Genomic DNA, 24,046 nt, shown 5'->3' on the forward strand with positions numbered 1-24,046 from the left:
TATTTTGATTCAGTAAATTAATGTAATAATGAAAAAAATCTGTGTAGAAATCGCCATTGTCCAGGACGTCACATTGACGCCGGTCGTTGAACTCGGAGTCTTTTTCTTCCGACTTTGCACCTCGGAACTCCCAGTACGTTCTAAAGTGTGTTCTAGTGCACTTTTCATAGTCGAAAGTTGTACATTTTTAATTTCCCACATTCATCGAATGCAACGTGATTCAAGTGACACGAAAGATATGACGTTGCGTGGCGAGGACCAATAATAGAGCAGTATCGGACCCAGCACGTGACTACATTTCATACCCAAGCGATAGGTTGACGTTACAACCTTGTTTGAGAAGGAGAGCATCTATTTTGGGGGTGAGTTTAGCCCGTTATTTTTTCGGTTTTATAATTCCCAATTGTTGCGGTTACCGTTGATTTTCGTTCGTGTTTTGTCGGCTACCAGAGGCGCTGCTTTTGAATTCGAGCGGACTGCATTTTGTAACGAGGGACAACACTGCAAATCTTCGTTTTCTTTTTTTTTCAAACGCAGATTTTTACTCTATTTTTTTGTGTTGTTTCACGCCTCCAGAATCGTGCCACGTGCCTTCTGTTGTTACTAAGACATGCGAGTTTTCGTTTTCTTTTTTTTTTCAAGCAGTTAAGCCCGAAAAGGCTCGATTTTACAAGGAGGCATTTGCTGCTTCTGTTAAATGTGTGCATTTTTTTGTATTTAATCCCATATTTTACAACACATATTTATCAGTGAATAGGTACATTGTCCAGTGGATAAACCGAATCAATTAGTGATGTAGCCAAACCTGCTGATACCTGTTACAGGATGAAAAAAATGTTTGCGCCGTTCATGTGGAACCTTTGACTTGTCACTCGCCACCCATTTATTTATTTATTTATTTATTTATTTAATCAAGCACTCCAAGTGAAAAACAAAATGTATCAATTTGAATAAAGTTGCAACAAGCCAACAAATGTTTGTTGTGATCATTTGTGGAATAAAAACTCATCCAACTCTAAGATGAGTTGCAGTGCACTTTTTTCCATGCTTTGTAAAGTGCAAAAAAGAAAATATCCTCAAACTGGCCTAAATATTCCAGAATGTAAAAAAATGTTTTATATGGTCTTTCTTCCTTCCATTTTCATCTGCACCGCAAAGTTCTAAGAAAATCTAAGGGAAATATGTGGTTGATTTTTGCATGTGTGTGTGTGTGAGTGATAATTCTTTTTCATTCCGGTGGCGATTGTTTGACACTGTGGTGCAATCCCGTTACATATTGACTCTGTTCACTAACTAATGTCCTTTCTCTGCCATCACAGCTTGCTATAGCAACAAGTGGCCATCATGTCTAAAGGTACTGTGGTTTTAGCCTACAGTGGAGGACTGGACACTTCCTGTATTCTTGTGTGGCTCAAGGAGCAGGATTACGATGTCATCGCTTACATGGTAAGATCTGATGCAAGTTTGCCTTTTCGGCCTCTTTCAACCAGCTGATCCAGTTTTGCTTGAGAGGCACAGACGGGCTTAGTTGGTTTGTGCTGCTCGTTTGTTGGGGCTACAATAGAATAAATAATGCCACTGCAACACGAGCAGGATTTTGCCATGTAAAGGCCTTTGGAATCAGCACATTTCTCTTCTTTTCGCACTGGATGTATAAACAACCGCCGCCTCTGTTGCGCTCATTGCTCATTTACAGTAGAGCTGAACACAACTAACTGCTCCTATAGGAAATTGTCAAGTGAGTTGGTTAGCAGAATTATGCAAAAATGACATTTTTTTGAAACATTGTGCTCAGGTGTAAAATAAATGTTAAATACTCATTTATATTCTCCAAAAATCTGGTTGTAAGATTTTATTTTTATCTCAAATTTCGCATATATTACAGCCAAATAGTCTTTATCTCCTATGAAAAATGTCCACTGTGCACTTTAACTGTGTAACAATTTAAAATTGGTTTTAAGTTGTACCGTCAGCAAAGAAAGGTTTGCACTCTCGAGCTTTACTACATCTCACATTCAAATATTAGAAATGCCACAACCAAAACGATGATTATGGAGTATTCTTAAATGAATACGTCTTTGTAAAGCAAGATTTTCTTTTGTATCGGATCTATGAATAACCTTTTATATGGATATGTGAGGTTTTCACATATTTGTTGCCATTCTTGATCGGACAGTGAAAGTTTGAATCACTGAGGTGTGTAATTGTATTTTCCTTCCTGTGTAGGCCAACATTGGACAAGATGAAGACTTTGAAGCTGCTCGCAAAAAAGCAGAAAGCCTTGGTGCCAAAAAGGTATGAGAGAGCATTTATTACATGAAATACACAAACCGAAATAAGACGACTGTGTCAGGAAATGAATTTATATCGAAACTCATAACATGAGGGATGGGCTCCGAAAATCTGTGATTATTGAGACCATAAAAACATTTTTATAACGTATAGTTTCCAGTCTCACAAATTTCCGACAAATTTGAACTCGTTGTTTTGGTCAACACTGAAGAAATTATTTCCTTTTTTTTCCCTTGTGGATCAGCACATTTTTTAAATCTATTTGTTTATTTATTTTTTGAGCCACAGAATATTTTAAAATGTGCCTAATTTGTATGCAATTATTCAACCAGGAGCTATAATTGTCGTTGCACCGTAGCAAAGTGGACACTTCGATGAATCGACTTGTTGGTTCGCTTCCATCCATCATTTCTACTGTCTGGAAAAAGAAAAAAAAAAGTTGAGTGCGCGATGATGCTGCAAGGGTGAAGTAGTTCCGCACGCAAGACAGGCGAGGCGCGTTCCTGTCAGTCATCAGTGAAACGGGCCTCCTGTGGCGTGATTATGTTGATCGCACTTGGAAAAGAAAAAGACTCGACAGTGGCGTTGCAGACAGTTGAGAAATGGGACTCCATTTTAGATTCTTAGTTTTCGTCACATTTAGTCTTTACTATTCGGGATAGTTTTTGTCTGATTTTAGTTGCCGAAAACTCCAAAAGGTTTTAGTCGGTTTTCGTCAGTCCATTCAATGCTCGTTGCTCCAAAATAAGCCGAGAACCAAAACGTTTTATTCTGCATGAGTTCACTTAAAGCAACATAAAATAAAAACCTTTTGACAACATCGACTTGTAGTAGACTTGTTCCAATACAGTAGCACAAGTCCAAACTCTATCAAACATGTCTTCTTTACTTTGAATCGCTTGCTGTTATCAGAACCAAGTAGGCCAGCGAGTGTCTCTGTCGCCGCGCTGCGTCAAAGGAAAGCGTGCGAGCCCAGACGAATGACCGCAGACGTTTGCGAGTTTTGTTGTGCCGGTGTGCGACATGAGCGTGTGGTGGGCGAGCCCAAACGAGGTTCGGTGGCACCCACATTGACATTTTTTGAAAGACAGATGACATGTCGGTCATCGTCTCGTCATCCTCATGGAAAAAAAACAAAATATTTTTGTCTTCGGCATCGTTGACGAAAACAACACTGCTCCGTTGAAGAGGACAATGGTGTTTTTTGTTTTTTTTTTGTATGAGAAGCCAACACAACACACAGATTGCTACTTGATCAGATTTGGGATGATTTCAGGGACAGATGAAAAGCCCCTTCCTTCCTTGCTTAGTCGTTTAAAAAAAAAACCCAAAAACTTCTTGTCCTCGGTCCCCAAAATAGCCCCGGGGCAAAATAATTTCAAAACTCTGTCCAAGCTGCTGAAAATGAGGGAAGCGTGACGAAAAAGGCGACGAACACTGGACTATTGCGCCCACACTTTTTTCTGCCTCCTCACCGCTTCTCCTGTGCAGGTCTTTGTCGAAGACCTTCGCTCCGACTTTGTGGAGGACTTCATCTTGCCCGCAGTCCAGGCCAACGGCGTCTACGAGGACCGATACCTGCTGGGCACCGCACTGGCTCGGCCCTGCATCGCCAGGCGCCAGATTGAGATCGCGCGGCGGGAGGGAGCCCAGTACGTGTCGCATGGCGCCACGGGAAAGGTGAGCTCGTTGTTTGCATTCAGCGCTCTTTTGCTTTTGCTCTGGACCATTTTTGTCATTGTGACCAGTGAAGTGTCCTTTCCAAATGCTGAAGTTAACCGAGCAATTACGTTTTCCACATAGGACCCGATATTTTTTTCCCCCCTATTTCAATCACTAAAATGATTTACAAACTGCCTTTTTTGTATTCATGAGGTCTAAAAATGAGCTTGACGCACCAAGAGAGACAGATTGATAAATACTTTATTCCTTGACCAAGTGAAAATGCATCTTTAGAAGATGTGCGCTTTCCAATCTCGCATGCACACACACGATTGTGGTTTTGTTTTTTTTCCCTTCAGGGTAATGATCAGATCCGTTTTGAGCTTGCTTTCTACGCCCTCTATCCAGGAGTTAAGGTGAGTCCGTTCATGTGCCGTCTGCAGCGAGCTTTGGATCGAGGCCCAAAAGTCATTGTGTGCTTTGCAGATTATTGCTCCGTGGAGGATTCCAGAATTCTACAACCGCTTTCGAGGAAGAACAGACCTGATGGAATACGCACAGGTATGATGGCTTCGCAAAAACCTTTGGCTTTGGCTGATTGTCACACCGAGATTTATGTTGTATTGTCTGGACTCGCACACATAGATTGTCATTCAGCATTTTGTACACTAGAGGGCGGTCATGACGCGCGCCACTATTTGGCTGCCTCGTTGCATACTTCACGTTCAGTCGATTTGTTTTCTGCAACCTTTCTGAGCCATGTTGCATATTTTCTCACGACACACCACGAAACAAGGTCGCAATAATATATCAAATGAAATAATGTTAATGTGGTCTTCGTTTAGTCACTGCGCAACGCTGCTATTATTCTCTTGCGTGAATGGCTTGTGGATAGAAAGGTTGCGCGTACCTTTTGCCGTCTAGTGGAAGAGCATTAATTGTTCTGCTCGTCATGCAAGTTTGCTGGCAAAGATAGATGAACAAAAAACATTATTAAAAAAAAAACGACGCAGATTTCTAGTGAATTAAGTGAAGCTGGATAAGCTTCTTATTTGAGCTAATTGCCTACTCTAAGAGTACACAGTGAATCCTCTGTTTTCATCCATTTTCTGTTGAACTTGAGAAACACGGCATCCCCGTGCCTGTCACCCCACGGGCCCCCTGGAGCATGGACGCCAACCTGATGCATATCAGGTAGGCCGATTTAAGACGCATTATGCATCGCATAGAATATGTTCATCCATTCCTCTCAATATTGTCTTGGTTTCTTGACAGCTACGAGTCTGGCATCCTGGAAAATCCCAAGGTAAGATATGTGATGCACATCATTAAAAAAAAAAAGTTTTTTTGCCAATACTTGGACATCGATGGTCTCCTGAGAAATGAATCAAACGTTCGAGAGCAGGTTGCGCGCTTCCACATTTGCACATTTCTGTAAGTGGTGAACACCAACTGAGCCCACATATGATGGACAAAATAAATTGTCAAGTGAGTGCGTGCTTATTGTCCTAATAGTGTTTAGTGCACTCCAAAATGATTCTCAACACACCTCACTTACGTCATTTTGCGATTGTGGTGAAAATATTTCATTTTAATAAAATAAAAAATGCAAACTCTTTTTGTTTGTATAACGATTCTTAAAGTAGCAACTTGTCCTTTCGGTCATTTCAACATCGAACCGGAAGTTTTTCCTCAATTCTGCCACATTTCAAGTCGTGTAGCCCGCAACGCGCGGCTCGTCATTTGTGTAGTGTCTCAGTCTGAACACTAGGTGGCATTACAGGTACATGAGAGAGGAGACAGAGAACAACATCTGGTGGAAATAAGAAAGGAACCTCTCGGTGTTAACCAGTCTTGTGCTTGATACTGAAAAATAGTTGGCAAGTTCTTAATTCAAAAAGTCACTCAATTACTCTGATTACTTTAACCCAAAAAGTAATGCATTCGTGTTGAAAGTAACTATTTTTAGTTACTTAAAAAAAAAATCTTTAATGCTACAATTTGTGTGCTTACAGCATCATTTCTGTGTTGTATGGAACATAAGTCATCATTGATAAAGCCCGTAGCTCAACTCTGCTTAGTAGCATAATGGTCGACTGGTCATTGAAATGCGTTGTCGCCTTGGTTTGACCCTCAAAGTGGCGCCGTAGGAATATTAGCGCCTGCACAAGTGACTCCAGAGACAAACGCCACTCTTGCTGCTGAGACTTTGTGTGAGTTTTGCCGGCGGTCAGAGGTGACTGCAGGACATCCAGGTTGCCCTCTGCGACCCACCAAGCTCCGATCTCATAGCGGCGGCGATGTCTGTGTGCGTCTCGGCTCACCCGGGGTCCTCGCCGGGCCCTGGGAAGAGACGGGGACACACAGACACTGACTTGTCGTCAGTGACGCTTCGACTAATTCCCGATTTCATGGGAGCTGGGGGAAGGAGGGAGGGAGGGAGGGAAGGGTTAGGGCATCGCGCCCAGCTGGGGCCTCCTGAGTTCCAGCCCCAATTCCTCGGGTGCTCATTGTTCCGGCGGTTTTGCGCCGCCGCAGGCTGCGACGTGGGAGGGAACCATTTCACTGTGACACTGTGACACCAAAATGTCACCGCTAACAGTACAAAGACGGCATGCCCAGACAGATGAGTCTCCCCCGGCGCGCACACACACACACACACACACACCCGATGGACGGGGTGTCACAAGGCGGCGAAGAGTCCCGCACTGCAGGAGTTGCGGCGCACTGTAACGCCGACCTCTGTATCTCCTTCTCTTTCCCACCCCTCCTGGGAGCTCGAGTGGTTGATAAAAGTTTTGAAAGAAATGCGAGGGATGAACTCGGGAGCATTGACGGGATTGTGTTTCATTCATACGAGAGGTTTGTCTTGGGCCTTGTACACGAATGCTGAGTCTGTTAATGATGTTAAATACAATGACATATTTAGGGGGTGGGGCTCCGCCGCTGTAAAAGAATTTGATGACATTTTCCTGGGCTATGATAGAAAGTGAAATATCCCAAATTAAACCCAGTCCTTTTTGAGATGCTGGTCAGCAGCTGGAACATTCCCCATTCCGATCAATCAAATGTGTGCTTTAATTTACGAGTGCCCCAAATTATTTTTGGGAGTCACAAAATGGATGAAAAAGTTCAAGTTAAAATTGATCTTGGGCTCATTTGTCTTTACACTACCGCCCCCCCCATAAATTGTATTGAACAGGGGTGTGTAGACTTTGTCTAATTGATTTATTTGTTTTTACTTTACTAATAAATGTTATTATTCAAAAATGTAGCAACCAATTAATTGCAATAAATATGGTGACATTCATGCAACAAATCTTGCGTTTCGGCCTCACAAGCAAGAACTGAACAAATTCAACTGAAGTTTAAAACAAAAATCACCAAACTTGACAAGCATTGGCTGATTTGACCCTGAAGGTCATCTAAAGTCAATATCTCATCTCTGCATCAGCCCGTCTCTCCTCCGGTTACTGCCCTTAAGGTTGAGCACCAAACTTCGCAACCCCCCACCTGTGGCACAAAATACTCCCACCACCCCACCTCCTCCACTTCCCGTCGCTTGTCACACTTAGACGAGGAAACGTCCCAATGGTCGATCATATGTTCTGCTGTAGATAAGAGCTGAACGGAGTTCGGGTTACTCTGCAATTAAAACGAAGAATCCTTCCTGATAGCATTTAACACAATGGCCCTGCTGACCCCCCCCCCGCACTCGTCTCGTAGCGTTAACTTGTGTGACGACGTGAGCAAGGCTACTCCAGCTTGTCAACCACCTGTCCGAATGTTCGACAAAGGTGAATGCCTTTTCAATGGCTCTTTTTATAAAAAAAAAAAAAAAAAAAAAGGAAAATCCAATTTCATATTCACTGTTGGACGTCTCCTTGCACCCGAGCAGTCGGGAGGGGGGGTGGGGGGGGTTGCTCCTCCACCACCGCCCTCGGGCAGCCTGACGCTCGTCCCGAGTCATTAAAACATCAGCTCACTCTTAATTATAGCCTCTATCAGTGAGCTTCCCCCCTGACCCGTTTTGTTCTTTGTGATGGGAAGTGGATGGACCACCGCTTGCGTTGACCAAAAGTAAGGAAGCGTAACGACGGTGGGTGGCGCGAGGAAGTGCAAACGTGTTTTCGGTCGCATGGCGTGTTGGAAAGATGGATGGAGAGACAGAAGAGCGCCTGTAGGGCAAGGAAGTGGAAGCTTGTTGGAGTAAGTGTGCACGTGAATGTTTGCTTTGAAGCAAAGAGGTCAGCTTTTGGGTCCCTTCAAGCGTGTGCGGCATGACCTGTAATACTTAGACCAGTCATTACCAAACACGTTGCCGTGGCGCTTGAGTGTGGGATCGTCAGGTGTGCTGCGGGAAATGATCCAGTTTCACTTAATGAGTCCAAAAATGTTTATTTACAGCAAATAATCTCTTTGTTCAGTGGCGTTTCGTGACAGGTGGATGAGAGAGAGAGAGAGAGAGAGAGAGACTGACTTTGCATGCTATTACGCAAGTTTCTTGAACACATTTTTTTTTGAAACTCATAGAGAGAAATATTTTTCCTGTCACCACCACGTTTCAGATCGAGAAAGGTTTCCACGTTGAAGTATCCTTGCGTCATGTCAAATTGGCAGTTGATGAGCATCCGTCTGTGACGGCCAAGAGTGAGCAACTACGAAAGTCTCATACTTTAGTCCGGAGTTGGTATCAAACATACTTGACAGTCCCAAAGACGAGTCTTCTGGGAGTGAGCAACCAATATCGACATCTCATTATGTGGATATTTTTTTTGGGGTCTCAGTTTGGCACGTTTGCATTTTAAAGAGAGAGCCGAAACGTGGTGATTTAAGCGTCATTTCCGAGCCATTGCACCAAAGATGTTTTGAGCGCGGCCCTCTCAACTCACCCTTTGGTGCGCTCAACATCCCCCTCCCAACTTCTCCCTGCCGCCGCTGCCTCTTTAGGCCCCGTTGGCTTCGATTGAAAATCAATGAGGCACGTAATATGTGGAAAGATAGAAATTGACTTGCTTTAAGTTCATGCGTCAGCCCTCTCCATGGCACTATGGGCCGCGTTTAGCACAACAATATGGCCAAAGCGACCACTGCCAAAGGAGTTGCTCTGTGCGACATGATGGTGCGCTTCACGCACCATTTGCCACCAATACCCGAGCCCCTCTGCCACCTCCCACCTTCTCCACCATCTCTACCTTTCCCCTCCTCCCCTTTTCTCCCAGGGCCACGGCTTTGGGACAAGTCCACCTGCAGGGGGTTTCATTTGAAATGCATTGATCTTCAAACACCGCAAACAAGCCCATTCTCTCACTTTTCGCTTTTTTTTTTTCCTTTGTATCCAGCCACCCTTAAGCGTGGGCTCCCATTTTATTTTTGCTACATTCACATTTGAATATTTAGGGCTCTCACGTCCCTCTGGGAATTTTGTATCATTTTTCTTTCTTCCGATAAATGAATCGCCTTTCCGTGGCCTCATCTTAGCTGAAAAGTCAGAGACCGTATCTATTTTTAGGGCTCAAAATAATAATACTCCCAGACATACTCTGCGGCATCCCCTGAAAAGTTGGCAAAACATTTTCACCATCACCACTTGTGCCGATGTGGGAGATGCTTGGAAAAGGGGTTCGTCTCAATTCTCTTAATTTCAAGCCTTGTCCTTGACAGTGACACATGAAAGACGGTAAATGACGGCAGTCTTCAAGAGAAAATCCAAATCTTTTTTTATTTATTTATTTTTTTATCCCTTCCCTTTTCATCGATTGCATGCAAACAAATGCAGCCCATCAAGACAACGTATCAAAAGGCTTTTTAGGTTATTCCTTCACCCAACTCCTGCTCACTCATTTGGCATCTTTTAGGCCACTGAGGCATAAAATGCCACAAAGGTGACATGGGCGCCTTCTCCGTCAATTTTGCTGTTTAGTTAAAAGGAAAAAGCCTTTGGGCTACTCGTTTTCACCTGACTGACGAACGCCGATTAGTTATTGTATGATGATTCCGTGTCTGGTAAAGCTTTCCATTTAAATGCACTCAGTAGTTATTTTGCATAGCAGCCCTACAATTTGCCGTCGCTCAGAGGCTGCGTAATTGTTGGCGGGACGCGCAACGCTCTCTTTTACCCGCGTCCCAGGCGAGACGACTTGTGCACGCAAACATTTGACAGCCGAGACAACTTCAGTGCATTTAGTTGCGCGGATGCCCATTTGTCGCGACGAAAGTGAAATAATAGGAGGGACGTGTCAGGCAGAAAATTGTCGACGGAAGATGAAAGTGGTGTCAACACAAGACAAAATGGATGTAGACAAAAACAAGTACGTCATCTAAAATGTTTAATGGTCACGTTCTTCTTCACTAAATCAAAGCATCTAAGCGTGCTTTCGGGACATGCGTCTTTGGGAATTGGGGTGCGGAATAAAGCCCTCCCCAAACTGTTAGATGAGAGAGAGCATTCATTTTTTATTTTGATCAAATAGTTAATGTATATTCATACAGGTGCATGTAAAAAAAAAAAGTACTTGAGCTATGTAACCTAACTGTCTTCACACCAAGCAGCAATTTGCTTTTTTTAGAATTAATACGGTCATTAAAAAAAATAAAAATAAATCATAATAATTTCAATTTCAAACTAAACATAAAACAAATACAATTGCATGTTATGTATTGATAACAACCGCATAACTTTGCTTTAAAATCCGGTGGCATGACACTTCATGGCAAACTCCATAAAAGGTGAGCGAGTGAGTTGTTCAACTCTTCTTCTTGGTGGCATCTGTACGATGCTGCCCCTGGTGGCCGTCGCACACACAACAGAAAGAGCACAACGTTGGCCTATACAAGATAGACGCATGCTTGGGCTTCTCTGTGGTGAAGGGCCACACATACTTTGTACAATTTAAAAAAAAAAAAATGGAATATTGATTTTTTTTTTTTTTTTTTTCTCCCACCCACTCCACTCCTGACATTTTCAAGTAACTACTTTTCACGCCTCATTATCTCTTTTCTTCTGCTAGCCATGTCTCAAGTTCACACAAACGTCTTCTTCTATAATGAGGTCTCAGAAGGTTGTTCATCAGTGGGAGTGAAAGTGTAACTTTTTATTTGAATATGTTTTTTTTTATCATTGTTCTTTTGCAGAGCCACGCTCCAACTGACCTCTATCAAATGACCAAGAACCCCGAAGACTCTCCCTCCTCCCCTGACGTACTGGAGCTGCAGTTCAAAAACGGTTTGTGTGTATTTCAGCTCTTCTGCCATTGCAGATCAAGTCACACGTGTTCCTTTTTATTTTGTTTTAATCTTCCCAAAACATTATTATTATTTACTAATTAATTATTCTACAAAAGATCAACATCTCTTTTATCTATACTTAAGTATTTGCCCTTTGGCCATTATTTGCATAACTAGGCTGCGGCAGGACCCCACAAGTTCCCTTTTTAAAAGTCATTTGTCTCAAGCGTTGATGTCCAGCCTGTCGGCCATTCTTGTTACTTAACATTGGCCACTGTCACCGCAGGGCTGCTGCTCCAACGCTGACCCCTTTCGCCACTTTATCACCGCTGACCACCCAGACTTAATATGCTCAACCTCGCCACATTTGCTGGCTGTGAACCTGCCAAGTTTGGCCCGAGGGCACACACACACGCACAAGCCGGAAGTCCTGCTAATACGTCAGCACCCCAAGGGAGACGCTCATTAGATATGTTGGCCGCGAGGAGTTCGAATAGCGGCAAGTGTCACATGTTTGCGCAAAAAGAAAATGGCAAGAAACATCCCGGCCGCACAGATGTCTTTTCATCTGCGAGTGGATGAAGAGTAACGATTGGGGGGGGGGCAACACACACTCTTGCGAATGTTCTCATTTTCTATTTGAGTTTGATTTATTTTTTTTTGTCCCGTTCAAAAAAGTGAATCAGTGACTGTGGCTTTCCTTGCCAACATGTTGTGGGTGTTGTCGTACATTTTATTTTGGAAAGGCAACAAGTGATTACAAAGTGAATTGTCCCTTCAGTCCGTGGCATAGATCGATGAACACAAGATAAAGATAAAGAATCATTTTTAGACCAATTCTGAGAATTTGAATCATCTCTTACGGCACACCTGATGATCTCTCATGGAATGTACAGCGGTTGGGAATGTCGGACTTCTGCGGGGACCCCCCCCCCCATGTGTTCAAGTCATGTCACCCGATGAAGCAGAGTAGCAAAACTGTGCCTGTTTTGTTTTTTTTCTGTCCTGTGCGCCATTTTCACACATTCTCTTTGGCTTTTATTAAGCGCCTTGTGACAAAAGCTGTTTTAGTTGTCCACACAAAGGCCCCGAGCCTGCTCCTCCCTCTGAGCACAAGATCAGCACAAGAATGTTTTTGCTTCACCCCCCCCCGCCCGCCTTTTTCATCCCTGCTTTTTCTCACCAAAGTTTTCTCACTGATTAAAAAAGAATATTTAACGACAGGAACCTTTTCCATTGCCCCCGTCCGTACTTCTCCCTCTCATTTTTTTTTACATCCCTCCCTCCTTTCTCACCAGAGAAATGGGAGAGGAAAGAGAGACAGAGAGGAAAAATGTAAAGCAGTAATTTTTCCTACAACTGTGTCTGCGCGCCCATTGTCTGCACTGTTAGGCGGCGAAAAAAAAAACCCGAAGAAAAGGATCACGGGGAGAAAGAGCGAGCGCCGTTTCGCTGAATGATGGAGCGAGTGAGCAAAATGCAGGAAAAAGGCCGGCCCCTCCACTCCCACGTTTGGCCACTTAATTTATTTGAACTTTGAATCTAATTATTAGCTATCTGGGAGCGGAGCGGGGGCTGTGGTGTTCAGAACAACCCTCTCCTGCACTTTTGCTTCCATGGGAGCAACGAGATTCCCGCGATATGCCAAAGGCCTGTCAACAAAGCCCTTGTCCAAGAAAATTTGTCAAGTCCTTTACTTGTCAGAGTCCCCCCCCCCCACTCCCATTGCTGTTGTATCAGCACCTTCCCAAATCAAGGAAGGACTCCCTTTTTTTTTTTTTTTTTCTGTGTCCCTCCCCTCAACGTTTAGTCTCTTGTTAAAGAGCACAATTAAGCAGAATGGTGACAGTGATGGATGCCAACGTGCGCGTCTCCTGGTCAACAAAATAAACTATCGATGTGCTTATCTGATAGCGAGATTGGTAAATTGGCCTCGCGCGCACACACTGACAGTGTCAGCAGTGAAGCGAGGGCGAGTGACAAAGCGGTGTGTTTAATTGAATTAGTTTAAGGCCGGCCCACAATTTCACAGCTTTCACATTCGTCGAGCCTTTGAATTTATTAGCTATTCTTTGTCGTCGCCTCCTTTTGTCATGCGTTTTAGTTGAGCATTATTCATTTCAATGACTTGTAATGAATACTTGTCACTCGATATTTATTTGATTTGATTTGTCATACCTAATGATTCCTTTTGCAGGTAAACTTTTACCAAAAGATTTCCCACACAGCTCGTGTTAGAGAATTGATTTGAATGACTCATCATGAAAAGTTGCCATTGAACGTTCTATTTTCATGCCTGGATCAAGTCAGGAGAAAAGCGCTAACTGTATGCATGGCCGGAGTTTTCTTTCTTTCCGTATTTTCATTACAAATAGGTGTTTGCGCTGTTGTGGGTGTGAACACCACCGACTTGATTTCCGGCCATTCCAAGCTGCTGCGCTCATTCCCTTTAAATTCAGCGCAGGTGAGGCGTGCCGTGTGGATTTCACAAGAATGACACACTCTCTCATTGCAGGAGATCGGCACGCGCAAAAGTATGCTTATGAGGAAACTGGAAGAAGTTCTCCACTTGCTGCCTCATTGCTTTCCACCCCTGACCATTTTTCTTTGTGTGACACCCGAACACCAATTTGTCAAGTATAGTCACCAAATTTTCAAGCGTGGCGGGCTCGTGTCGCAATAGAAAACACCCTCGGTCCACCGGCGCCGTCTGCCAAATTCCCAAACACCGTCAACAAGACTTTGGCCGGCAAAATGAAGATTTACCCGTATTTATGCTGCGGGCAAGTTTGTCTGCGAAAAAGTTTGATTTGTCCATCCATCTTGTGTACCGCTTCTCCTCACGCGGGTCGCGGGGGGTGCTGGCGCCTATCCCAGCTATCTTTGGGCAGTAGGCGGGGGACACCCTGAACTGGTTGCCAGCCAATCGCAGGGCACACAAAGACGAACATCCATCCGCACTCACACTCATACCGAGGGGCAATTTCGAGTGTTCCATCGGCCTGCCATGCATGTTTTTGGAATGTGGGAGGAAACCGGAGTACCCGGAGGAAACCCACGCAAGCACGGGGAGAACATGCAAACTCCGCACGGGATGGCCGGAGCCGGGATCGAACCCACGACCGATGCCGTCTCTCACTGTGAGGCCATCGTGCCGCCAGTTTGATTTGTCATCCCTCACAATTATTTTTCAGGGATGTGCTTACCAAAACTTTTGTATCAAAAGTCGATAAAATAATATTTGTTTGTTTTCCTAAAAATATTTGCGACCTGCGCAAACTGATCATTTATTAACTCCTATTTCAACTTCCGTACAATTCCTTGCTTAAAAACAACACTCATAAAGAGGAAATGTGCTTTTCCCCATTTTTCATTGAAGCCGATGAATCGGTTCTTCCTTCAAACTTTCCAATGCACATTTATGAATGCAAATTGTTCTTCCACTTCAGTCTTGCACGTTTGGAAAAAGTAAGCACGACTCAAACAAAAACACGTCCTTTGTAATGATATGCTTGTCTTGGGTTATTTTCTTTTCCTCGTTTGTAAACTGAAATGAAGTGATGTTTGTTTCCTCTCTAGGTGTCCCGGTCAAAGTGGTCAGTGTGAAGCAAGAAATAACCAAAGACACACCTTTGGATATCTTTTTATTCCTAAATGAGATTGGGTAAGCATTTCAGTTTTTTTTCTTTAATTTAGTATTTTATTTCAAGTGTGCTTGATTGTTCTCTCTAATTTTACAAGAAAAAGGCTTGCAAGTTTTTCTTTCATTTCTTCATTTGCTATTCCATGAAAATATATTTTGCGTATACGAAAAGCAGAAAGTGTATAACCGCTGACGAGCCAAATGATTTCAGTGACATTATTGAGTATTCCGCGTTGTTATTTTCTGTGACTCCCTCAGAGGAAAGCACGGAGTGGGTCGCATCGACATTGTGGAGAACCGTTTCATCGGCATGAAGTCCCGAGGTGAAAACAATTACGCTTTCACGTTCCCCCGCCCAACCTTTTCATATTTCCCTCACTCACGTGTGCTCGCCGAAACGCATCTCCGTCGTTGAACCTTTTCTTCCATTCAAGCCTTCCTTTTCACATCGGGTGCTTTTACGCAATTTGCAGTTATTTTACATGAGCGCTTTGAGTCGGTAAAAGCAAAATGCGTCTTCGGCAAGTGTTTGGAATTATAGACTTGCATTCACATTCGTGTGCGTGCCACGGGAGAAAAACAAACATTTGACTGTGCACGAGACTGGCGCGCACCTTGCTCCGCAGGACGCAAAACATCTGTCCGTCACTTGTGCAGTGTGTTGTCACTTCATCTTTGCTTGTGACAAGCATCACAAATGGTAGAAAATAAGTGGGCAAAAGCTCACACACACGCTCGCACACCCACACACACACACGCTCGCACACCCACACACACACACGCTCGCACACCCACACACACACACGCTCGCACACCCACACACCTTTTCACCGCCATTCAGCAGCCACGACACAACATTGGCAGGTAGAAATGGGGGAAGTGGGAAGCCCACTTTTCTCTCCCGTCGGCAGCACAAAAGAAGCAAGCGGCAGAGCATCGGGAAGAGGTGGAGGGCAAGGTGTCAGAGTGCTTGAGTGACTCCCACTGAGTGCTTTCGACGCCATCCTCTCGTAGAAAGATGGTCGGCTGGTGGATGTCAGACTTTTTCTTTTTTTGTCAGGTCATATTTATTTGTGTCAAAGAATGTCGCCACATCACAATAACGCCGTCTGACCTCTGACCTTTTTGTACGCAGCCCAAGATGGTCGGAAATCACTGTTTGGAGACTATTAAAGAAGAGTGACATGTCCCACTCCCCTGAAAACAAGAGCGGGAAAATAGAAAAATCAAAAGAAGGAGAAGCTGTCCTCATCGTATGAACAGTCTTGTATAAAGTTCCCGAAAGTCATCCTGGGCTAAAAGTCCGTTTAAAAGTTGAAACTTAAAAGTACCCTTGTGAGGAAATGCGAGACAGATAATGGATGAAACTTAAACGTGCAAGTAGTAGTGATCAATAATTGGGGGGAAAAAAAGAGAGGCTTCAGCTTTGTCATGCCACTCTCAGTTAAATTTTATTTTCATTATGATGTGGGATTTGATGAGCAAACACAAAGTTATTTGTGCCGGACAGAAACGTGCCTTTGAGGTTTTTTTTTTTTCAAATGCTTTCTGTATGTGTTGCTGCACCATTTGTGTTCAAATCTGTTAGTGCCGCTTTGTCGTATTTCACGGCTCCAAAAGTTCGTCTGTCGTCTTGGTAAATAAGTTTTGCATACCTGCAGTCACCTCATGAGATTAAAACCTGGAAAAGCTCCTTAAGCCTTCACTCAACTTTCAGATCGTTTTCTCCATTGTTCTTCTCCTGCCGTTAAGCCATTTTTAAGCCAAGTTTACTTGGAGGCACTTTTAACTTATTTATCTGATCGAGGCGGGCGGAAATGTCCGTACGCGCCTCGCATTGGATCGCCAAAAGGCCACGAGCCCTTCAAGCTCAGGTGGAAGCTTTGGACAATTAGCGATGAGGCTAAGCTGGGCTTCGGCAGTAAGTGGTGGTGTTTGGCCTAGAACCATCTCGTCCCCCGCTCCTGCTTTTTCTTGTTTTTTTGGCGAGGGGGTTGTAGGCCTGAGCTGACATTTGAGTGACAGCTTCATTTCTGCTGTCAGCCACCTCATTTTTTTCAGCCCCTCCCCGACCAGAGGGGGTAAATTGCAGGGTATAGTCGGAGCAGCGGTCCACGCCGCTGGCTGGCAGGGGCCGCCTACCCTGTCATTTAGCCTGCATGGACACACTCGCCCATATTTAGCAAGGAGCTGTCTGTCACGTGGCAGATGACTAATATTCATGTGTTCAGAGAGAGCTGCGAGCAGCCCCCTCCCCGCCGACCCCACAAAAAAGATCACCCGACGATAGGTCGTCCCGATCAACCCAAATTGCGAAATGCGTTTTGCGATTGACAACATTTGAAGCTTTCCTCAAACCAATTTCATTGGAAATGAAATAAAGAAAGGGACTTTTCTTGGAACATTACTATTATAGCTTTCAGATATTATGACTTTATTCTCACAACTTTTTTTCTTCTCAATATTTTGGCGCAATTAATTCTGATTATCTTAATGATTAATTGTGTTTGTATTTCTTTGTCAGGGATCTATGAAACTCCCGGAGGTACCATTTTGTTGAAGGCCCATCTCGACATTGAGACGTTCACCATGGACAAGGAGGTGCGCAGAATCAAGCAAGGGCTCGGGATCAAGTTTTCCGAACTGGTCTACAACGGTACGTCACTCCAATATGGAATAAAATTGCGTTTAGTGAGGATGTGCGTGGAGCTCGAGTGTCTTAATCCTCCCTTCTGCTCAGTATCCGGTCTCCTTCATCCACATAATAGAGGCGCGACGATTCTACCCTCCGGAGAAAGGCGGCGAACACGCACACGCTCATACTTAAGAGATGTTGCCCTAAAAAGCAGACTAGAGAAAAAAGTTTCATTATCGGTTAGTTTATTTCAAGAAGGAAAAAAAAAGGATGAGTGACTTTAAGACTTCCTATGGCCTGCAGACGACCATGTCTCTTGTCAAATATTTTTGATATATTAGTCGTCTAGTTTTTCCAAGGGAGTTTGTTTGAGGGGACACAAGACTCAGTGGAAACGGACTTAAGTGTGAATGTAAACAAAATCGAAAATAAAGTCGAGATAAAGAGTGAAACAAATCTTTTTTTCCATAAATATACATTCAGATCAATGTGGAGGACATTTTGCAAAAGAATGTTGAGAAAATTATGACATTAAATAATATATTGTTTATTGAATGAATTCTCAATGGATACTGGAAATACATTTCAATTTACTAACAGGACTTCTGATCATGTGAATGCTCGGTGGGCCGGATTAAAGAGCGAGCCGACCCATTGGATTTAAAACATTAATAACACAGCAGATAGAAGTGTGTGTGTGTGTGTGTGTGTGTGTAACAATCCACCTGTCCTGCATCTCTTTTCCATGACCACAAGATTGGGTGTCCTCCAGAGACTTTGTATTCCTCTCCCGGCTGAGAGATGGATTCAAAGTATAAAACAAGTGCAATCTGTAAAATGCACACATGCATTTCATTTTCCAGCACACACGTTTGTTGATGCAAATGGGAAACAAGTCCAATTAAATGACAATAATTAGAGAGATGAAAAAAAAAAGAGCGTGGAAGGCTTTGGTCTTTGCATGAGGACAGACGAAGAGGTGGAGGTCAGGTGCTGATCAGAGGAGGACCCCTGCCAAGTGTTGCGGGACCTCCTCGAACAAATGCAAACGCCAGCCTCCTCCATCTGTCTGCAAAACGCTAAAGGGGAGCTCTAAAATTCAACCACACACACACACACACACACACACCATCCACAGATCTGTTGGTCAACTCCCAATAAAGGAGCAGCAATCCCCTTTTTTTTTTTACAGGTTACGATGCTATTCCATTTCAAACAAAATGGCCCCCTGCAAAATAAACAATCCATCCCAGTAGACTAAAGGTGTTGTTTCCTCTCTCAGGCTTTTGGTACAGTCCGGAGTTTGACTTTGTCCGCCACTGCATCGCCAAGTCGCAGGAGAACATCGAAGGCAAAGTGCAGCTGTCCGTCTTCAAGGGCCAGGTTTACATTCTTGGACGAGAGTCTCCCAAGTCGCTGTATAACGAGGAGCTGGTCAGGTAAGCAAAGACGTTCGAGCAGCGTCCACGGTGTCTTTGTGGATGTTCAAGCAGCCGTCAAACAATATTTTGACAGGCCATGTCGTGCATTCAATTGAATCGAAGTTGAAAAAGATCTCCAAATCGTCCATATTCTGTTTTTATGTCCGATTTGATTTGTACTTTTTTTGTACTTTGAAAAACTCATCCCAGTTTCACAGACCATAAAGGGGGAAATCAACCCCAAAATATTCGTATGCGCTCACCCTCGTCTAAACTCACAATTCTTATTCATGTTGCGTTTGTAGAAAGGCAAAATCCATCCGTTTGTATCCATCTCAGACTGTCGCCATTTCGCCACTCGCTGTGGACTGAAAATGACATCACAGTTGCTCAGGGGACAACCAATCACAGCTCACCTGTCTTCTGGAACTGAGCCATGATTGGCCGTGACTTGAGCCCTGAACCAGGATGTCATTTTCAGTCGACAGAAAGTGACAAAATGGCCGCCCTCTGTTCGGAATATCACGTTTGGACTAATGGGGCTGCATAGAACATATTATTGTAAAAAAAAAAATAATAATAAATTGGGACTTGACTTCCCCTTTAATCAGTACGACGGCTGGTTTTAAGGACAAGCATTCGGGTGCTAGGTGACACGTTGTCAGCCGCGTATGGTCCTTCTCTGGACGGATGTCGGGCGGCACAGGACCGCCGTCCCGCACATTGGCCGGCCCGCCTGTCGTCAAGTTAGCTCGCCCGAGTACGCCCGCGCCCTCCGTCAACACACTATACACATAAAGACATCAGAGAAGCGTCAAGCTCAGTTCCTGAAGGGCCAACCGCCCCCCTGATCCCTCCTCCCCTCTTCAGCACACCCCTGTGACCTCGCAGCCGCGCTAACAGTGGGTTTGTTCAGGAAGGTGACCCCCGATGCCCTGCGGGCAGGCTCAGCACTGACCAAAGTAAAAAAAAAAAAGCCCTCCATATGCCTCTGTGTCCCCACTTGAGTCACACACACTCCGCTTGTCCCCTCGAGTCAGGCAGCTGATCATGTTTTCAGCCAGTGGAGAGAAAGAGAGCTGATGTTGAGCGGCCTTTTAAAAGGAAAGTTGCAAAAGTGTCATGCTTGTTAAGCAGGTCAGGAAAAGCGATGCCTCAAGTGCACGGCCGTTTAGTTTCTCACACTGCTTTGGCAAGCAGAGAAAAGGAGTCGCTGGGGGGGGGGAATTTCAATTTCTTCAATCGCACAATCAGCGAGGTGTCCTCTTGACTTGCTGTGTGTTGTAATGTGCTCACATTTTTTTTCCTGCAGGAAGCATGCAACAGGCACCTCGACATTCTTCAGTTTTAATTTATTTACAGTCACAAACTATAACTATAATTGCAAATACTGTAAAAAAATCATAATGCAAAGGTTAGTCATGTATGTCATATTTAATAACTTTAATTGGTTCACTAGTCCAAAAAAAAGTAAACCAGGGAAATGAAAATAATGAAACCTTGACAATGGACCTTGTGTGCATTTCTTCTGGTTGAAATCTCTGCTATTTTTGGGGGGGCGGGGCTTTGGGGCCTGAGAATAAGCGCCGTTGTTGGCATAAAGTCGCTCGCTACCTTGTTGTGTGGTGTGAGGTGTTGTGTTTCACCATCACTAAGTCCTCAGGCTCTGCTGACAGATGGACCCTGAGGTTCCCCACAAAAGAGCTCACTACAAATGACAAAGGCATCCAGTAAAACGCACAGCCCACTTCACGTGTCACCTGGAAGTGTAATCTATACGTTACTAGAGCGCAATCGAAAAATTTGCGATTATTGAACAAAAATTATTTTATACATAACACATTATAAGACAAAGATAATGTCACTCAAACATCCTCCCCCCACCAAAAAAAAAAAAAGCTAATTTCTGCTGATTTTTCTCTTTGTTTTGAAACTCAAGACTAAAATGAAAACGTATTGTAAAACTGACAAATGTTCTCGCTGTAATTCATATCTTTAAAGACCAAGTGAAGTAAGCTTGACACCCCCCCCGTATTTTGAGTCATCAATCTATTCCAAGAATACGTTTTGTTTTTGTTTCTTTTAAATGCAAACGTCCTACATTGCCACGCCCTAACAACGAAAAGGCTTTTGTTCAGCAAGCTCTGGTATTTTTCGGGAGTGACGTCATTTTCCGAACGACGAGTCGCCGGTCGCTATTGTGATGCATTGCCGGTGAGCGGCTCAACTGCCATTGTTGTGGCGTTATTCGCCGCAATACCTCGGCGGTGTGTGGCGATGCATTGTCCGCATTCTGGGAAGCATCTGTTTGAGTGGCCAAAACAAAAAAAAAGGGCATTTGTTTTATATTATTATAAAACATTTGTGTATTCTGGCTCTTGTATGCTCTCGAATCATATACGTTGAACTGGCAGTCAGACATTTTTCATTGCACAACGGCAAAACACACACACACCCTCCAACCCCCCGTCGGCATCTCGCTGTCTCTCCGTGCGCAATCGTAAACGGCATCATTAGCACAGTGGTGACACGGCCCGTCACTGCACCCATCTGAGAGCAAAATGTCACCCTGCTCGCCTGTCTGCCCGCTCGCCTCTCAATTAGACGGCAGGGTTTCCGCCAGCAACACACACACACACACACGCACACACACGCTGCCATATTCTCCTAAGCCACTCACTCATAATGGCGCTCAGGTGCCAGGCAGGGAGCCTTGAATTGAGAGTTGATGATTTAGTCGTCAGACTTTCTTTTTGATAGTGTTTATCCTATCATTTGTTCGCAATTTCCTCTTTGGCTAAGTGCTCGCAAAGAATGAGCGGCAGGCGAAAACACTGGGCGGCCGAAAGAGGACTCGGGCCAGGCAGTGTATTAAGCACGGCAGGTAGAAAACTGCCGTAATTACCCACGACGGCGGCGCACGCCTTTGTGCGCCGCACACTCGGAGGGATGGCGATACAGAAGGAGACATTGATTTATTTTCGAGGCCTGCGGATGAACCCAAAAAAAAAAAAACCTCCAACTTTCTGGGTTCTAGGACACCTTACAAGGGAGACATTTTTCCAACCAACTCCTCATAAACTTCACGCCAGCTGATTTCCATCCTGATTTTCAAAGCCAGGTCATTGTTTCAAATAGATGAAGAATCCGTTTTTTTTGTCAGCAAACAGGTGAAAATGTTGCTCATTTTTGTGAAAACAGATTGTTGTTTGATTTTATTCCAACAAATATATTTTTAATAATCTGCTCCGAAGACCCCATTTTGAGAACCGCCGCATTAGAAACTCATCTGGTCACCTTGATACGATGGGATTGTTTGATCAAATTGAGCGTCTATCATTTTATTTATTTATTTTTGTCCAATATTGACTCGTTGGTGGCAAAACATGCTAAAGTGGCGCAGCGATGGAGGAATCGATAGGCACGTGATTCCCACCCAACGCTTTATCAATGATCCAGTTATCCCAGCAGTTAACGAGGCTCCAAAAACATTTCCCATTTTGTCTGTCTAGCATGGATGTGCAGGGCGACTACGACCCGTGCGACGCCTCCGGATTCATTAGGATCAACGCCGTCAGGTGAGTGTCCCCGTGCACAACACGACTGCATTCGTGGACGAGGCCAAAAAGTCGTGTTTTTGGCAGGCCTTTTAGTTTTAGTCTTTTGGACAAAAAAAAAAACGTAGTCGTGATATTCATTCGATTTGTGTTTTCGTCGATGAAACTCACAAAAATTGTTTGAATCTAGTTTTCGTAAATGTAGTCGACGAAAACGATGTTCGATATATTTTTTTTTTCATTCCAGTGGTGAGTACGCCTTTTTTGTTCGTAAGCTCAAAGTGTCCCACGTCGGGGCCGTTGTAAATTGTTTGGAATTTACAAGAGATGTTTTCACCGCAGGCTCAAGGAGCATCAGCGTCTGCAAGGTCTCTGCAGCAACAAGCAAAGGAGCGAGATATCTTAGCGAGATCGCGAAATTGCAATTTTCAAATTGCGGCCACTCTAAAATATTCCCGATGGCGACTATTGTGTTGTGATTATTGTTTCCCGTGGGAATAATGTTGAATAAAAAGAAATGCTTCCATGGCCACTGCAATTGTCTTTTGTGCGTTGACACATGTCGTCAGCACCTGCGTGTGACGTGGACCGACTGGGCGTGCCTGAAATACTCACCACAATTCACAGACGGACTAAAGCAATGCGACCAATGCAATATTCCTCCGAATTCGGCGTATCGGCTAACGGAGGCGCATAACGCAGCCTCGCAATCCCAAATTGAATTGGATTATTCCGACCTCATTCACATTCACGCCTCTGAGCAATTTCGAGTCTCGGTGAACTGAGATTTTTTTCAATAAAGTTCCCCGCATCTGCACTTGAGTAAATAAACAGCTCACTATTCCATTCACTATTTGCCGTATTTGCAATTTTTCTTTCCAGGTAAAAGTGGGCTACGATTCCCTAAAATTGAATGTTAATGTGGGGCGCTTCAGTCAGTATATCACCGAAAGGTGTCGGCGGCCATAAGGGGACCCCCCGCCGGGTCTAATGGGCAATGACGTCTCCTCGGACCCTTTGAGTGCTGCCAAAGCCCCCCTTTCCTATCCACCCGTCCACCTCCTCCGAGCTCCCGCTCAATTACACGGCAGGCGTCTCAGTCTTTGCCTGGTCAATTACCGGCCGGCCCCGGCATTTACTGTCACACGCACACAGGTTGCAAGATAATCAGCCCCTGTATTCAGATTAGTCAGTCAAGCTGAAGGCGGGGGGGCTTGTGGGGCCAAGCCATCGGGGACGTCTATCAATCTCAATCGGACTTTGGCACTTGGGGGAGGTGTTAGAAATCATGCCACGAAATTGGAAGTGTCGAGATGTTTTCGAGGGGGTTACATCCTTCGTCTCGTCTGTGGGAGCTGAAATGCATGCTCCGTAGGCTTTAAGTCTGGGGATGGACTTGGAATAACGATGCATGCTGGGATAGTCGCCCATTCATTCATGTGGCGCTTCTCCTATTGCATCTTCTCCCGCTTACCTGCGCTGACGCCTGACCAAGGGGATTCATCATCCTTGACTCGGGACCAATTAGCCATCAATAAGCACTCAAGCGGAACGAGACATGCGTAACAATAGCCCGACATGAAAAGTTGGCCGAGGCCGCCCTATAATG

The 24,046-nt window shown here is 44.4% G+C and overlaps 1 protein-coding gene across 1 annotated transcript; it reads left to right on the forward strand.

Moving 5' to 3' along the window:
• The first annotated feature begins 251 nt into the window (after positions 1-251).
• Positions 252-22,969, forward strand: ass1 (argininosuccinate synthase 1). The gene is made up of 15 exons (XM_088280751.1): positions 252-362; positions 1,320-1,446; positions 2,227-2,295; positions 3,784-3,972; positions 4,314-4,370; positions 4,441-4,515; positions 5,078-5,148; positions 5,230-5,260; positions 11,089-11,179; positions 14,761-14,845; positions 15,083-15,147; positions 17,349-17,480; positions 18,742-18,898; positions 22,393-22,458; positions 22,780-22,969. Exons 2-15 carry the CDS (start codon positions 1,345-1,347, stop codon positions 22,841-22,843), a joined length of 1,254 nt encoding a protein of 417 aa, XP_088136877.1. The 5' UTR covers positions 252-362; positions 1,320-1,344; the 3' UTR covers positions 22,844-22,969.
• Positions 22,970-24,046: the final 1,077 nt, after the last annotated feature.

This window comes from Idiotropiscis lumnitzeri, chromosome 18, assembly GCF_059441095.1.
Source record: "Idiotropiscis lumnitzeri isolate Australia: NSW breed Sydney's pygmy pipehorse chromosome 18, RoL_Ilum_1.0, whole genome shotgun sequence".
In the NCBI taxonomy this organism is placed as follows: domain Eukaryota; kingdom Metazoa; phylum Chordata; class Actinopteri; order Syngnathiformes; family Syngnathidae; genus Idiotropiscis; species Idiotropiscis lumnitzeri.

Excerpts from the sequence above, each read along its gene's own strand:
- ass1 (XM_088280751.1), top strand. The coding sequence starts at position 1,345 with ATGTCTAAAGGTACTGTGGTTTTAGCCTACAGTGGAGGACTGGACACT. Across the intron at positions 2,296-3,783 it reads AAAGCCTTGGTGCCAAAAAG|GTCTTTGTCGAAGACCTTCG; the intron begins GTATGAGAGAGC and ends TCTCCTGTGCAG. Across the intron at positions 3,973-4,313 it reads CGCATGGCGCCACGGGAAAG|GGTAATGATCAGATCCGTTT; the intron begins GTGAGCTCGTTG and ends TTTTCCCTTCAG.